General features: G+C 44.8%; 1 protein-coding gene across 1 annotated transcript; it reads left to right on the forward strand.

Moving 5' to 3' along the window:
• The first annotated feature begins 3,156 nt into the window (after positions 1 to 3,156).
• LOC8038661 (methyltransferase-like protein 7A) lies at positions 3,157 to 16,188 on the forward strand. The gene is made up of 2 exons (XM_029968207.4): positions 3,157 to 3,678; positions 15,614 to 16,188. The coding sequence occupies exons 1-2, from the start codon at positions 3,157 to 3,159 to the stop codon at positions 15,878 to 15,880; spliced, it is 789 nt and encodes a 262-aa protein (XP_029824067.3). The 3' UTR covers positions 15,881 to 16,188.
• The last annotated feature ends 807 nt before the right edge of the window (positions 16,189 to 16,995 follow it).

Genomic DNA, 16,995 nt, shown 5'->3' on the forward strand with positions numbered 1-16,995 from the left:
CCATTCTAGCAGTATAGTCCACATTCGGCGCTAGGGTGACCACCCGTCCCGCGACTCGCGGGACTGTCCCGCATTGAGGGCTCGTGTCCCGTGTCCCGCGAGAAATTTCGAAATCTTCAAAATGTCCCGCATTTCACACTGTCGTAAAATTTACTCTGCAACTCATGGTACTGCGGATCAACGGGGCAGATGGAAGCGCCGAGGTCACTGGTAATCATGTGAATCGCAGTGGTATGCCATTTTCTATCCAAGCATTGCGGGGATCGACCGTGGTTCTTGCAGGAGAACGGACGCGCATGCACCGTTGTGCCTCTCTCTCCTTTTGGTGGAAAATATTGTAAGAAAAATATCTCGCCAAAAGTTTAAATACAAAATATTATCATTATTTTCTTATTGCTATGTCAATGTGGAAGGGTTGCTGTGGATTTGTTTTTAGTAAAAAAAGTCACACTCGCAACGATCGGAAAAGAACATAATGGTAAAAAAAAAGTCTGTAGGACCATGTTGGTAAAAGTAAGCGTTGACAGGAAACAATGACCCGAAAAAGATTTACGGTTTATTATTTACATTTGATGCAGTTAGTTATGATACAGTCAATTTTTATGTCCTAAACTTTGACGCATTTATAACATGTTTGGCATTAAAAATATCACTGGTAGTGGAAATTATTTGAGCTTAATTGCTGCAATACAATTAGCAGGTCTATAAGCAGTACAGGATAATAAATACGTTAACAGAGCCTCGGTTCGTTGTGTCGTTGTGTACGTGTTTATAAATTTCCTCTACCCCCCCCCCCCCCCCCCCCCCCCCGCGAACCCCGCCACCGCCGGCCACGGATGTCCCGCATTTCGCTAACAGGAAGGTGGTCAGCCTATTCGGCGCAGTCACATTTGTGGTTCACATTTACTTCAGTTTTTTTTTTTTTTTTTTCTTAAACACTATTTTTGGTGTGGACATCGGATCCATCTCGTGCTACTGTCGGAGTTCCACTCACGTGGCCGATCTGTTGAAGATCAGAAGTGAAACGTCTAAACAAAGTTGAAATCTGAGTTTACACGTTCCTTTCGACACATTTTTATTCGTGTTTGATATTACAGAGGTTTAGGGAGCAGGTGCTAAGCCCCATTAATATACGATTGAGCCATTGCCTGATTTGTCAAATGTTTGATATGCATTTTTTTTTTTTTTTTTTTTACAGAAGACGTGGAGGAAACGTTCTTATTTTATTCTCTTGAGGAGAAGTATTATATAGGGCCTGGAAAGTTCTTAAAACTATAAAAATAGTAATGTGTTTGAAAAGAGTCATGCAAATTTACAGCTGATGGAGGCTGTGCAAAATCCAAACTTATTTTTAAATAAAACCTCTTATATGGTATTACACCCCTTCCCAATGTGCACTCGTGGATGAGTGTTTGAGCGTCTTGGATTCTACTCCAACAATAAAAAAAAAAAGAAAAAATATGGGCAGGTTTACAAATTTGAGAGGTAACTTTTGTTAACTTATTTTATGCTAAAACTTTTATTGTGAATATTTTTGTTTATATATTCATGTATTTTCACAGTACATACATCGCCAGGAGGGCATTATTTACGCACTATTTCGAGCATATATTTTTATTTGAAGATGACTGTATTTGGGGTATTTTATACTCCTTTCATTCCTCCTTTATGTCTGGCTTGGTGGTTGCGGAGTTCTTGTGTTTTTTTGTTTTTTTTTTATTTTAGCGCGATTTTTATAAACAGAAACCTGCCATCTGTCCTTGACAAATGCAGTTAGTTCATTCCTTTCCAAACATTTCAACGTTTACAAAAATCACAGCCTACATGTGTTGAATCACAGCCTAGCACGCGCATGTTCACCGCTTTAGAAGGCGAGCAAAATGCGCGCCACACGCACGAACGCTGAAAATGTCATTAAGCACCAAGGAGCATATTTATGCTACAAGAGTAGTTACTCGTGCTGGCGTCTACAACAGTAACATTTTTGAAGATATGCTTAATCAAATGGTACGTTCCTTCTAAGCTAAGACGAGCGTGTGGGGCACCTGTGTCCGCATTTCGAGCACTCTTCGTGGTACTCGGGTAATTTCTCAAAAAAGGTATTGAATGACTCGTCGATATTTCTTCACCAGCGTAACTGCCAGCTTTTGATAGAAACAGTAGGGATTTGCTAGCGATCTTACAAAACCAGCGAGCCGCGGCTTGAGCGTAACGAGTTGCAAAAGCGAAGTCTTTCAAAATCCCAATTGCTTTCGTTTTTTTTTTTTACTTTCTTGTAGTTTAGCAGGTAAGCCAAGGTCATACCTTGTGCGAATATAGATTATTATCTCCTTCAGATAGCACCGACGCTTATGTTTTCTCGCTGTTGGACGCGAGAAAGGCAAGCAGGAGCGTACCCGATTGCCGGCCGCGCGCCTCGCTGCCTACCCATGACGTCATGTTTCGGTGGCGGGGAAAACCGGGGAAAAACGAGGGAGGACGATGTTCCGGTTTCAACAGCGTACAAAATATCACTTCTTTACTTCACTAGAGTGAATCTGGGGGAACGAGTTAGCATTTCGGAATCAGGAATAAACCATCCGCATTCCGATGATGCCCTTGGATTAGGTAGCTAAAAAAATCGGCGGAGTTCAGTCTGACAGCAGCCGACTCTACGACGCGATGGACCGAGACCGAATCAAGCAAGAAAAGTGCATCGTCATGGCACTAGGCGTCTTTGTGCGTTTTCGCTCCCCGCTCTTGGGCAGTGATTTTGCAAAATACGCTACGCCAAATTTTGGTACGCTACGCAAAATACGCTACGCAAAAGTAAGATACGCAAAATTTTGCGTATCGTTTTTTTTTTATTTTTTTTGAATTTTTATTGTTTTGGAAGGACATTGCTGCCGGGGAGCGTTAACACCGGATATGCCAGTGACGCACGCTAAATGCGCCTTTATCCTGCGATGTTTTTTTCTTTTTTTTTTTTCTGTGCGTGAGTCAGTCAGTTGAATTACACGGTCATCACGTAGCATCAGTCGATGTAACCAGCAGCTCATGAGTGGTGGGTGACGAGCGAGAGATAAGTTATTCGCCGCGAATTTAAGGCAACACGCAGCCCAAAAACAGAGTTTGCTACCGGCCGTCTTCCCACAAACAGCTGTCGCAGGTGGAGCCATGGACCGACTCGTCAACTTGTCAGCGTACTGTTTCCTGTACGGGTTCCTGACGTTCGGACTTTTGTTCCTTGTACCGCTGAAGCTGAGCAGGAAGTTTCGCCAGGCATGTGCGCACCTGGTCTTTCCCGCGCTCCTCCACTTGTCCCGAGACCAACTCGACGGGATTCGTCGGCGAGTGGTCTCCCAGCTGAACGACCTCCAGTCCCACGACGACGATCTGAAGGAGGAGGGCGCCATCAGAGTCCTGGAGATTGGCACTGGCTATGGCGCAAACTTTGAGCACATAACGCGGAAAGTGCGGTACACGAATGTGGAACCGAGTCGCGAGTTCGACGAGGACTTCCTGTCCAACCTCGGGAAGAACCCCAAGGTGAAGCTGGAGCGCTGGATTCGAGGCTGGGCCGAGGACATGCCAGACGTTCCAGACAATTCCGTCGACGTCGTGCTCGTCACATATCTGCTTTGCACCGTGACTGACGTGCAAAGGACGCTTGCCGAATGCAAGAGGGTGCTGGTAAAGGTACCGTATATATTATATTTGTTCCTTATTACTCGGATGCCTTTCTCGATAGACCGGCTGTTTAGACTTCCGGTAATGAAACCTTCGTTTCATCACCACGTTTTATGTACATCCACATTAAAATTGTAGTTGCGTTTCGAGGTAGGTTTTTAGAAACAACCTATCTGCGTGAAAGTTTAATCGACTCACCTTTTCCTCATCCCAATTCAGTGGTCTCGAAGTAAAAATGAAATGCACATTGCGGAAAATATGGCTGACCCAGTGGTTTTTCGTACTTACAATGTCATTCATCAATTCTCGAAATAAACATAAAATTATAACGTCAATGATAGTAGTATCGTACTATCGGGTTGAAATGAAAAACGAACAGCGGAGCGAGTGGCCGTCGACGCATGCTGCGCCTCCTGGAGGCCTCTGGAAACTGATAAAACTGCAGGGTGGAGAGAAGGGCGCTGTGAGAGTGTGCGTCCTACCACAACCCAAGCTTCGACGCTGCGCCCTATGTGCGCTAGAAGTTCCATCACAGTCACTTTCGTTGGCTCGGCACGAGTCACGCGAGCAACCTTAAACATGTAAGCAAAGAGCTTAAGGAGGCAGCGTATAAAGCGTATGTTAGACCGATATTAGAGTATGCTCGTCATACGTGGGATCCGTATTACCAGGTTCGTATCAGTACTATAGAATGTATGCAATCTTGGGTTGCCAAAGGCATGGTAGCGCTTTTTTGGACGAGGACAAAAGAAAGAAAGACAAGACAGACACGAGCAGCGCTCGTGTCTGTCTTGTCTTTCTTTCTTTTGTCCTCGTCCAAAAAAGCGCTACCATGCCTTTGGCAACCCAAGACCAATACCAACTAGCCCAACACACAGCTTTGGTATGCAATCTGTTGCTGCTCGGTTTGTCTTGGGAAGATACGATCGTTTCAGTAGCACAACTGAAATGAAAAAGGAACTGGGATGGGTGCATTTAAATGAACGTTGTAAAAGGCTGCGTCTCATATTGTTTTACTCGATTTATCACAACCAAACAGGAATTTGTGCTGCAAAGTTTCTGCATTCCCCATCTTGCAGTTTTGCTCGCACAGACCATTGTTATAAGGTTCAGCCGTACTTCTCCAGAACAAACACTATGAAACACCCTTTTTTTGCACGAACCATTGCGGAATGGAATTCATTGCCGGCGGAAATGGTGTGCCGCGAGACTGTGGATCTCTTTTTTAATGCATTGTGCCCCCCTGCAATAATGCCTGTATAGGCGCTGCGGGTTTTTCATGAATAAAGAATAAAATAAAAAATAAAGAGAGCTTGCTGCTCGCAACAGGCGCAAGCTGCTTGCGCGCGCGTCCGTGTAGCATGACCGCAGCGTCATGCTCTTTTCTAGCTGGCGCCGTTTCTTCTGTTTTTTTTTTTTTAATGCAAAAGCATCGACTGTGTCTTGGAGCGAGCCGACGTCATCAGCTTTGAAGCCGCGAAAAACGGCAGCTAAATTCTCTTCTCCCAATGGAGTGAACTGAAGCCGCGATCTGATGGCTCTCAGCTTAGAAGTCGCGCAAAAAGCCGCGCTAGACGGCAAATAAATTCTCCTTTCTAAGAGAAGCAAAAATGTTATGGATGGGCTCTCATTGGCCGGCGCGCGTCAGTTTCAAGGAGGCTCACCCCATGGCGCTATTTTTAATGCGTGTTGTAATTTACTTTTTTTTTTTTTTTTTCTGTGAACAGTATAGCAGGGGTTGTACATTCGAGACAGAGAACCAAGCGGAGACCCAGGACGGCTGCTGTCGCCTAAGTGAAGTAAATTACTCTGCATACTTTTATATATTAGCTTCCAGCGCTCGCCCCGTGTTCCTAGCTCTTTTGTGTCTCGTGTATGACGCTGGGATTGGCTCCGAGGCGAGAGCGCCGGCCTACGTATCCCCAGGTGGTGCGTTCGAATCCCGGCCGAGGTGCCCGCAATCTGACGGAGGCTTATTGCTGAGAAGGCGCCGGGTAATCGAGCTTTCGGCTGCGGGTCAAAAGATCCCCAAATGGTCCAAATTAATCCTTAGTCCTCCGCTGGGGCGTGCCAGATGCCCGTCGTTTGGCACGTAAATCCTCCAAATTTGATTTGGAAAATCCGGATCAACCAGCTTTTGCATTCACCAAACATTTTAACGAAATGCAGTACCTTTACCATTGGGCACTTTTAGCAAGCCGTTACCGGTTTCCACGTACCACACTACCGGAGCCTTTGAAACATGATTTTAAAAGGCGTTTTCCGGCGCTTTCTTCACAATTCCCAATTTGCCTAAAAACTGGGTAAGCATACCAGCAAACATCGCTGAAATAGCCACCCAAATATCGAACCAAAATATTTTTCGTTCGCAAAATTATTGAATTTACAACTTTGCTCCTCACCGAGTTCTTCAACAAAAAAAAAAATTATTCTGGCAACATTGAAAAAATGACGTCAGCGGAAGGTAGGGGTTCCCTCTTTGAACTGTAAACTTTATTTCCAACTGATTACAAACAATTTCATGGTGTCAAATGAATGCATTGGAAGCTGGCTCTAGCACCCGTGCAACAGCACGAAACAAATGATCCGCATAGTCTATTTTTAGACTGCCCGCTCGACCTGCAAGCCTGCCTTCCAGTGACGTCGCGGCACTGAAGAGAGCGGGCACATTTGAATGTTGGTTGTGTCATCCTTTTCACTAGCAGATTTCACAATATCTATTTTTAATTTCACGATACTAAATAGCCTACCGGAAAAAGAAAAGGCCGTAGGATCAGGATATAGTTAGGTGAGGTCAAGGTGTCGAACGAAACTTTTTTTATCGCATCGGTTCGCATCGGTTCGGGGTTCAGGTTCACGGCTTTCGGTTCAATCACGGGGAGCAACAATAATGGTTCAAACCGATTCGCACCGGATAGAATCAGTTAGAACCGTTAGATTGAGAATATATTTTCCGCGTTGTTTTGGCAATGGGCGCTATTTCCGCCGTGAGACAAGTAACTAAAAAGTTATTTTATTTTTTTATCGTTTTTCGTACAATTCAATTTCATTTCCTGGCACCGAAAGTAAGAAATTGCGTCATTTATTTTCATACAAAACGTCCTGTTTATACGACTCAACATACCTTTGTTTACCTCAGTCGCATATATTTTACCTGTATCGAAAGGTTGTCACGAAGTGTGGTAGGTCGCCTAAAATATCCGTGATTAGTACCACTTTGCGTCACAGTATTAGAAGTTGAATCGTGGCTGCGCCGTTGAAAATGTGGTGCATAAAATCGTTGACTCCGCACCTCGTCGCCATATATGTATATCGTGAAGTATGGTTTACGAAATACGTTTTACAATATACATAAGAATGACGCAACTGAGCTAAAAGCAATAATATTTTCAAAATGTCACGGAAGTTTAATGACAAGCCCCATCAGTCTATGTTTTATAGAAACTCTGAGCGAAAATCAACGCTTGTTTTCCTAACCGACATTGTTTACTACACTCAGCACCGTGATGCAGGCAAAAAATCACCCAGAAAAGAATGATAAAGATTGTTCACACAAATCTACACGCACTCAGATTGAATCTGGTCTAAAATAGTGGGTACCTTAGTGAACATTTTCTTATGCAGGATAAACTGGCATAGCGTGACTGCTGAGGTTTATGACAAGATGCCGGTCAATTCAATTTGCAAATAAGCATCACCCTTGCTAATTTATGGCTTTTTTTCTTATCAAGAAAACGCTATTTTGTTTTGTGTATGTTTATACGGACGGAAGTTAGTCAGCACCAATGGGCGACTTGTCTCCCAGCTGTAGATGAGAAATTTAGCCAGTGGAGTACAACCGCTAGCCCACAGTCTTAAACGTGCACCGCGCAGGCGCCCTAACCCACTCCCCCCTTTTCGCCACTCGGCGGAAAGGTCGGCGAGAAATGTGGCGGCCGTCATTGGCCAACACCGTACTTGACCTTGGCGCCGGCCGACCATAGCCGCCGACCCCTTCGCCAGGTGTCCCGGTTAGGTCCCCAGTACACGAGAGCATGCCGGTATGATGGTCATCCAGATCGAAACCGGCAGGGGTGGGGATCGAACCCATGATCCCTGGGTTCTTCAGCGCCAGCTTTCGCTCCACGTGCTCCGAACTGGTCTGCGTTAGTCCACTGGGCCACCGATCACCCTTGTGTTAAATAAAACAAATGAGCACTCCACGCTCTATTCGATATGGCAGCTACTTAACTGGTCACTTTCTGACGGTCTGCGTACGTAATCGTCATAGTTCTGCCACGCGCCCCTGTGTACCTTGTTTTTGTCCAGTCCACAGACAAATGAAATTGCTGTTCATAGCGCAAAAGAGGCAATAACAGACTTCTAGATATTTAGAAGGGCACCATGAAAGAACAGCACGCGCAAAACAGCACGCGACAAAACAGCACGCGACAAAAAAGCATGCGTCAGTATAGCACGCGTCAGTATAGCACGCGTCAGTATAGCACGCGTCAGTATAGCACGCGTCTGTATAGCACGCGTCAGTATAGCACGCGTCAGTATAGCACGCGTCAACATAGCACGCGTCAGCATAGCACGCGTCAGTATAGCACGCGTCAGTATAGTAAGCGTCGTTATAGCACGCGTCGTTATAGCACGCGTCGTTATAGCACGCGTCAGTACAGCACGCGTCAGTACAGCACGCGTCAGTACAGCACGCGTCAGTATAGCACGCGTCAGTATAGCACGCGTCAGTATAGCACGCGTCAGTATAGCACGCGTCAGTATAGCACGCGTCAGTATAGCACGCGTCAGTATAGCACGCGTCAATATAGCACGCGTCAATACAGCACGCGTCAATACAGCACGCGTCAATACAGCACGCGTCAATACAGCACGCGTCAATACAGCACGCGTCAATACGGCATGCGTCAATACGGCACGCGTCAATACGGCACGCGTCAGTATGGCACGCGTCAGTACGGCACGCGTCAGTACGGCACGCGTCAGTACGGCACGCGTCAGTATGGCACGCGTCAGTATGGCACGCGTCAGTACAGCACGCGTCAGTACAGCACGCGTCAGTATAGCACGCGTCAGTATAGCACGCGTCAGTATAGCACGCGTCAGTATAGCACGCGTCAGTATAGCACGCGTCAGTATAGCACGCGTCAATATAGCACGCGTCAGTATAGCACGCGTCAGTATAGCACGGCATCAGTATAGCACGGCATCAGTATAGCAGGGCATCAGTATAGCACGGCATCAGTATAGCACGGCATCAGTATAGCACGGCATCAGTATAGCACGGCATCAGTATAGCACGGCATCAGTATAGCACGGCATCAGTATAGCACGGCATCAGTATAGCACGGCATCAGTATAGCACGGCGTAAAAACAGCACGGCGTAAAAACAGCACGCGTAAAAACAGCACAGCGTCAAAACAGCACGTAAGTTCCTGCTGGTTTTCGGTGTTGTATTTTGTTAACTATATGTAAAACCTTCCCACACCTTGCCAATGGAGTTCAATCCCTTGTCGTTTTCTTGGGATTGATCGTTAATTCGTTGATGTTAGTTTATAACTAAGGTTATAACTAGTTTATAACTAGTTAATTGTATTCACATTCGGTGATTTTTTATGTTAATTTTTGTCCGAATTCGGTGTTTTTCAGTGTCTATTTGTGATATCACTAACAGACATTGACCCACAAATCGGTGTTTTACCATATCAACCCCCATAAGCTCACAAATTGGGGTTTATTGGGCTCATGTGGTAAGAGCAAACGTATACCTGGCGCGCTCTAGAAAACACGACGTGTGCGTTATTAATTACTAAATAAAGCATATAGAAGCAATTTATGAAGAAACAAGCAGCGTCGCGGACGGTTCAGTGCGGTCGGTGCTTGGGTGGGAGATAAAAAAAAAGTTATTTATACTGTCATGAAACTGCGATTTTTCTTCATCAAAGCAAGCTTCAATTCGGTGTTTTTCGGTTTCTACCAATTTAACGAAAAACTATTCGGGCGTTATTTTTCGGTGATTATCGGTATATATTGAAAACAGAGAACCCTGTTTATAACCATACAAACGCGGGGCCCTATTCACCGATCGCAACTTAAAGCAATATTGAAATCCCAATGGACGAAATCAGAGGAAAATCTAAGAACGGTTTATTTGACATGCGCTCTCGTTTTACGTATATCTTACGCGGAGTAAGAAAAGCGACAGCCCAGAAGCGTTTCGATGAGGGGCTGTCGCTCGTGTTGCACGAAGAATTCACAATCGCGTATTATCGAGGTGTTGCGTCTCCGGGTGTCGAGGATCAGCAGCAACTCAAAAAAGTCGGGACAGTAAAATAGCACGATACGAATCATGATGCAGAATACCCGAGACTGTGGTAAAAGCGGTGAAACTTTGTCGAAGAAGAAAGACAGGGGAAAAGAACGTCTTTTCTCCTGTCTCTTTACTTCAACCAAGTTTCCTAGCTTTTACCACAGTCTCGTATTCTACATCATGATCAACTTTCACCAGCTCGCCTCCGCATTCACTGTTTTTTCAACGATATTAATCTCTATTAAAGGAGCGAATTTAACATGCGTTACCTCCAACTGAAACAAAATATTCAAATGAACTATGTTTATTATATTCATGGTATCTGTAATGTGGATTAAAAGAAAACTATTAAACGAAATATAAAACGGTTGCAGTGTCTCGTGCGAAAAAAAGTACTGTACATTATTACGTTATTTTTTTCTTTTGCATTTGGCAATGGAGGGCAGCATCAGCAATCTGCCAAACATGGAAAAATATGCAGCTTTTGTGATGTAAACAATAAAGATGAAATGTGACATTTCCAGCGTCAAAAAATTAAGAATCAATCGCAAGAAAACGGCAAGGGATTCAACTCCATTGGCATGGGGTGCGAAAGTTTTATATTATAGGTAGCAAAATATAACGACACCGAAAACCAGCACGCACTTACTTACGTGTTTTTTTGACGCCGTGCTGTTTTGACGCCGTGCTGTTTTGACGCCGTGCTGTTTTGACGCCGTGCTGTTTTGACGCCGTGCTGTTTTGACGCCGTGCTGTTTTGACGCCATGCTGTTTTGACGCCATGCTGTTTTGACGCCATGCTGTTTTGACGCCATGCTGTTTTGACGCCGTGCTGTTTTGTCGCGTTCCCATTTAGAAGTTATACCTGTGTCAAGAACGCATAGTTCCCTAAACCAGCTTCAAAATCTAAGAAAAACATGTGTTTAAGGGCTGTCCCAAATCCTTTATGCACGCGCTCATCGACAATAAGATCGTCGAAAAATATTTGCAGACCATCAAATATATTTTCATCATCATCAATGAATTTGTCTGTGCGAATTTCACATAACCGCTTAGAACCGCCACGGAAGGACGATATTCGATAATATGCCAGCTTTTGAGCCGATCTGCGGAAACGTGCTTTTCGTTTGCGGTTGGGCAGTGTGAAACACCAGGTCCCGGGGTATGTAAAAAACGACTTGCTGCACACATGACAGATCTGAAGGCAACTACACGAAATCTCCAGAAAGACAAAGATAATAAATAGTATCCTTCAAAAGAATTCGATAAACGATGCCACAAAAAGAAATACGTAGAAATGTAATGATATTCCTAGTTATACATAAATGGCACGGCCATACGAAGGTTCTTATATTCCTAACATAGTTCACATTTAGGCATCAGCTTGAACGAACTCGAAACTTTGCGAAATAGTTTACTTCCTCTAAAGGCTGATGTTATATTCGGTTTTAGGTGAACTTGTTTTCGACCCTCAATTTACGACTCTGTGCTTTATCAGATCACTCATGCGCCCCAACATTTTATTAGGCTGACGCATAACATCTCGAAACTGCTATATATACTGCACAAATTTACAATGTGTACGCCTACTTTTTTAGTGTTGCGAACATCACTATGGTTTGCACGTGACGTCAATGCACTATATGCTTTTGGCCATTGCTACTTGTTCTTGCTGAGAAAATCAAATTCGCTGGTAAAAAATGCACGCTGCAGAAGGTTCGCAGTCGGTGCAAGCTATGCATTTGAGAGTTGAAAATTATTCTCGCTTGGTGCAGCGCCGTGAAGACCGGAGCGAGCGTCTGGCGCCACGAAAATGCGGTTTCTGGCGAGAGTGTTCTTGTAAACAAGGTAGTTCCCGGAGTCCCGTTTGTTTATCTTTGCCGAAAATGCGGGTCGGAGGAACCTTTACAACACGGTATGTGCTGTAAAGGTTCCTCTGCCTTTAACTCTTTCCGCCTTCCCCTTTTTTATTTTATTTTTTTGTTGCTCCTTCAGATACTTTTTTTTTCCCCTCTGTTTGGGAGTGTTAAGTTTACAATTATATTTGTGTCACTTGTTAACAGTAATCCTCCATAGCATTTATTTCGCACCCAGAAACGGTGAATTTAAAACAAAATACAGGTGTGGTAGAAGCTTGGTGGAGAACTTGAGGACGACACTTTTGTGAGGCTTGGAGCGGTCCCTCTGGGGCCACAAGGATCTTCCTCTTCAGGTACCCCTCCTATACACACTTGTAGTCATTTGTAACGTCGAAGTAGTAAGTCACATATAGTCCTTTCAATACTTCTATTCTCGGGAAAAACTTTCTGGGGCAGTTAAGCAACAAAAAACACATGTAAGGGTGCCTAAATGAAGTGCACATGTAAAATGGGCCGTACAACAGTATTTCTACTTTCAGGAAATGCCGCTAAGAACTAATTCCTGACGTTGATAACTTGCAAAAACACCCATTTGCTTTGCTCTCCGTGGAATAACAGACGCAGACAATATTAAGGGGAAAAAAAAACCTTTGCCACCGCAATTAAAAGAGGCGGCTACGTGATTCAACGTTAATTATATACCGTCGGTGTTCATCATAGTCATGTGCTGGGGTTGGAACTTGTAGTGCTATGCAACGTCAGATTAGTCAGTTACATTTAGTCCTTTCAATGATTTTATTCTCGAACAATTTTCTGTGGCAGTTCAGCAACAACGGAAACATATTTAAGTACCTCAATGAAGTGTACATATAAAATGGGCCGTGCAACAGTTTTTGTACTTTCAGTAAATGCCACTAAGAACTAATTTCTGACGTTTATAACATGCAAAAATACCCATTAGTTTTCCTCTCCGTGCAAAGGCAGACGCGGAAAGAAAAATGCTTTCCCCTCCGCAATTAGAGCAGGCGGCCACGTGATCTGACGCTAATTATATACCGCCAGTGTTCATCATAGTCATGTGCTGGGGTTTGCAAAGCATAAAGCATAGGTGAGCAAACATCGTTAGAGTTCGGTCATTCTACACTCTGATTGATCACGAGCCATTACCCAAATATTTGGCGACGCTGGTTGTAATGGACCCGAGCGTCCGACTCGGGCTCATGACAACCGAGTACGCCACGGTGTCACGTGACTCGCGCTGTGAAGGAACGTTACCAGATTAGGTCAGTCGTGGAACTGTCGCGTGGGGTGAGTTTCACACAAGCGCTATCTAGATTATCGTTGCAATACTGTGCATTCCATAGAGTACGGTAAAACACCATCTAGACGTTGTGCATCAAAACATGCATTCCATAAAATTAACTGCAGTTACCATAGCATCCATACTCAAATCGGTGGCTCGTCCAACGACGGGAGGCGAACTGTGGGAGGAGAGGGGGGTACAACTCGTGCAAGCAGCGCCAATGGGAAGTTCCCTAATTGAACTAATCAAGTAACGTTTGTTCATGTCGTGATGTCGTGTGACGTCACGGCGTCAACAACGGTAATAAATCTTGTGAGATCGGCTTAACACAGTGAGTCACGGGGCAACCTGACATAAAATTAGGTGACGGCATGTGTTTACAACATGACGTCACGTGACCCAGTGACCCAAAATTAATGATAGAGCCAATACAAAAGCGCCGCGAAACACCACAGTTTCTCATCCATTGCAATTTTGTATATGAGAATTTGATCAATCCATAGGAATGCAGCTGCCAATTTTCGTTTCTTATATATTCTTTCTTTTTATGCTAACAAAAAAGAAAAATAATAACGGAGAACCGTTTTGAACCGGTTACCGTTATATTTTTTCCGGTTCAGTTGCGGTTCGGCTCCAATATGGCGTCGAAGATTTAGGTTCGGTTCAATTCCGGTTCGGCTAAAAATAACGGCTCTCTTCCTGTTTTCGGTTCGGCTATGGTTTAACACCCAAACAATCGCATGTTATCACCCGGGCGCGCGCTTAAAACGCTGTGCCAACCTTTTAACGCTGAACTAATTGGTATCTTCTACTTTTGGCATAGTTTATCTTCTAACAAAGGACAGAAAACACATCCCCTTCCTTCGAAATGTTGCGATTCCGCCGCGTAATCGCGAGGCAAAAATTAGAATATTCCCCGACCTTCAGCCGCGAGCGGCGGCCATCAGAACCACGCGGCATGACGTCAATGGGGGTCTTGTAGAAAGATAGCAAGTTGTGCAAATACCTGCTCAATAAAAGGTAACTTTTTTATAAATCTTGTCGTTATAACATATATATAAATGCGTCAATAACCTGGTATCACCGACAAAGCTTTTATTATACGGAGTTTTAGCGGCGCCATCTATCCTAGGTCCACAAGACCGTCAGCTCTATCTGCTACCGCGAACAGCCGCCACAAGCCGGAGGGGGAGGGAGGGGGCCGGACCCGGATGAGACTTTCCTCATTTCACCATATTGTTTCCGCTGCGCCAGCACGTGGTCACGCGGTCGCGAGCGGATGAGTTCTCGCTGCTCACTAATGGCTCTAGAGAGAGAGCTTCACCGGAACCCCGCGCGACCCCCATTGATGTCACAGCACACGTGGCTCGGAAGATGGTGAAGGAGTTGAGAGGCGCCGAAAACCTCACTCTTTGTCCATTTTTAAAATGAAAACTAGGACACGCAGGCAGACGCGGTTTTTGTTCTTTACTTCAGACAGGTCGAGGCGCCAACTCCCAAATTATTTAAGCGAAGCACTGAAATTGTTGCAGAGCTCCTTTGAAAGCATGCTTCAAAGGCTCCAGTTGTGCGGTACGCGGAACACGGTAACGGTTTGCTAAAAGTCCCTATTAATACTCCACATTTTCCAGGTAGCCAGAGTCTCGTTCAGCGCGGCCATTAAATGATCACTCCGTGTGTCAGAAGTGCGAAATAGTAGTTAAAGCACTTCGTTCGTGCACGGAAGACCTGTGGAGCTTGACATTAGTTATCAGAACCACGCAGATGTCCTCGTGGAGGACCGAGAGCGCATGCCTCCTGCAAAGTAGTGTGTATAAAAAGATGCATAAATTTTTTTTTAAAAACTGCGCATCTTAGTAGAGAGCGCGACGCTGCGATTATGCTCCACGGACGCGCGCACAACCAGCCTCCTCCAGCTGCAAGCGGCTAGCTTCCTCGCACTGCTCGTGTCGAGCCAACGAGAGTGACTGTGACGGAACTGCCGGCACACCATCGGCCCAATGTCGAAGCTTCGGTTGAGTTGAGCGAGGGTCAAACACATCGGAGTAGGATGCACACCCTCGCAGCACGCCACTTACCAACCTGCAGTTTTATCAGTTCCAGAGGCCTCCAGGAGGCGCAGCATGTACCTACGGCCACGCGCTCCGCTGTTCGCATTTCATTTGAACCCGATAGTACATTTTGAGAACAAGGTGTTCTTACCTGGTCGGTTACAGGCAGTACACCAAAATATAAATAAACGTTCAGCTGGTTTTATCTGTAAGCATGACCCAGCAATAGCTGAGCTCTAACCCGTCAGCTTTTATGCCGCTCCAAATCCATCAAAGGAATTCCCCATAAGTTGTGTTCGGACTTTCATTATCTAATCCACCGGGATTCTCGGTAACAATAAATTGTATCAAATGAAGAGTCCCTAAACATATGCAACAAAGGCAGTGTTCGAAAGCATCTTTGGCGTCCTCTCCCAGGGAGGCAGGCTCGTGTTTCTGGAGCACGTGGCACACCCCGAGGCGAGCTGGGGCTTCATCCTGCAGCGGCTGCTGGATCCGCTGTGGTCGGTCGTCTTCGGCGGCTGCTACCTCACCAGGAGAACTGGGGACGTCCTGGCCAAGGCTGGCTTCGCTCAGCTGGAACTTGCCCATGAATTCCTGCCAGTGCCTGCGGTGTTGAGTCCCCACGTGTATGGCTTTGCCTCCATAGGGCCCAGTCCGGGTCCTTTTGCTGAAGACTGCTGAATAATGATGGAATATTGGCAGAAAATGAATGCGAAGTCCTGCTGAAGTATAAGAATGAATGTTTTTTTGCGAGCCACAAGACGACAAATTTTTATTTGTAGTATATCTGATGACGTTTTCCCTAGAACTTCCGAATATTGCCTCTAAAATCATGCTTTTTTATAGTTTTATTTTGAGAGATTCACAAAATCACTGTTATTAACTTATTTTCGTTCTTGACCAGAACATCAATGAATCATCGTGCAGCTGTCTTCGGGCCTTCAATTTATGTTCCATATTTTAATAAACGTGATTTTATTTGTGCATGATTCTTGTGTCCTGGACAGTTTTATTTGAAAGGACACGTTCTTAGATGATTTAACACAATTCGAACGTCTTCTCGGTAGCTACTGTTATTGTGCGGACGTATGACAATTAGACGGATGGTCACGCAAAAAAAAAAAAAAAAAAGCACGGCTCCGAAGCGAGCAATAAATGCAGGGTAGGCGTTTTGAATGAAGCAGCAATCAGGCAAACTTGTTCAACTCTTGTTGAATACTGCGACCATGTGGGGGGTGTGGATATATGAGGGACACGAAATATGTATTCGGGGAGGAACAGCTAAAGAATTTTTTGTTTGCACATATTTTTAGAACATCACTGAAGTCCGGTGATTTCCATACATATAGTTTGTTGCGTGCTTCTCTCATTCTTCTTTTTGTAAATGGATTAACATTTATCCGAAGTGGTGGACAAGTTGCAACACAAAATGGACTAATGAAACTTGAAGCCAGGATTATCTTTATTTTGAGCAAGACCTGTGCAGCGGATATGTTTATATTTTACGCACCTGATTCTAACGGATTAACTTGGGCTCGCTGAAGAATGACGTCGTCAACCGGAAAGGGAAAAAATATTTGAGGGTGAGGGTGTTCGCAAAGAGGAAAGCTGATTACAATGCTTATGACTTCCAGCATAGAAGGGCATTAGGTTAATCTACTACCTAATACCTCTATCAGACGGGCACCTAAAATGTCATCCATGCCAAATGGCATTCAGTGTAAATGCCATTTAGTCAGTGCCGCACGGCAACTCAAGTAGCATATAGAATAAATACATTCCAGACAACCCAAATG

The sequence above is a fragment of the Ixodes scapularis genome, unplaced genomic scaffold, assembly GCF_016920785.2.
Source record: "Ixodes scapularis isolate PalLabHiFi unplaced genomic scaffold, ASM1692078v2 PGA_scaffold2__306_contigs__length_199485367, whole genome shotgun sequence".
Classification (NCBI taxonomy): domain Eukaryota; kingdom Metazoa; phylum Arthropoda; class Arachnida; order Ixodida; family Ixodidae; genus Ixodes; species Ixodes scapularis.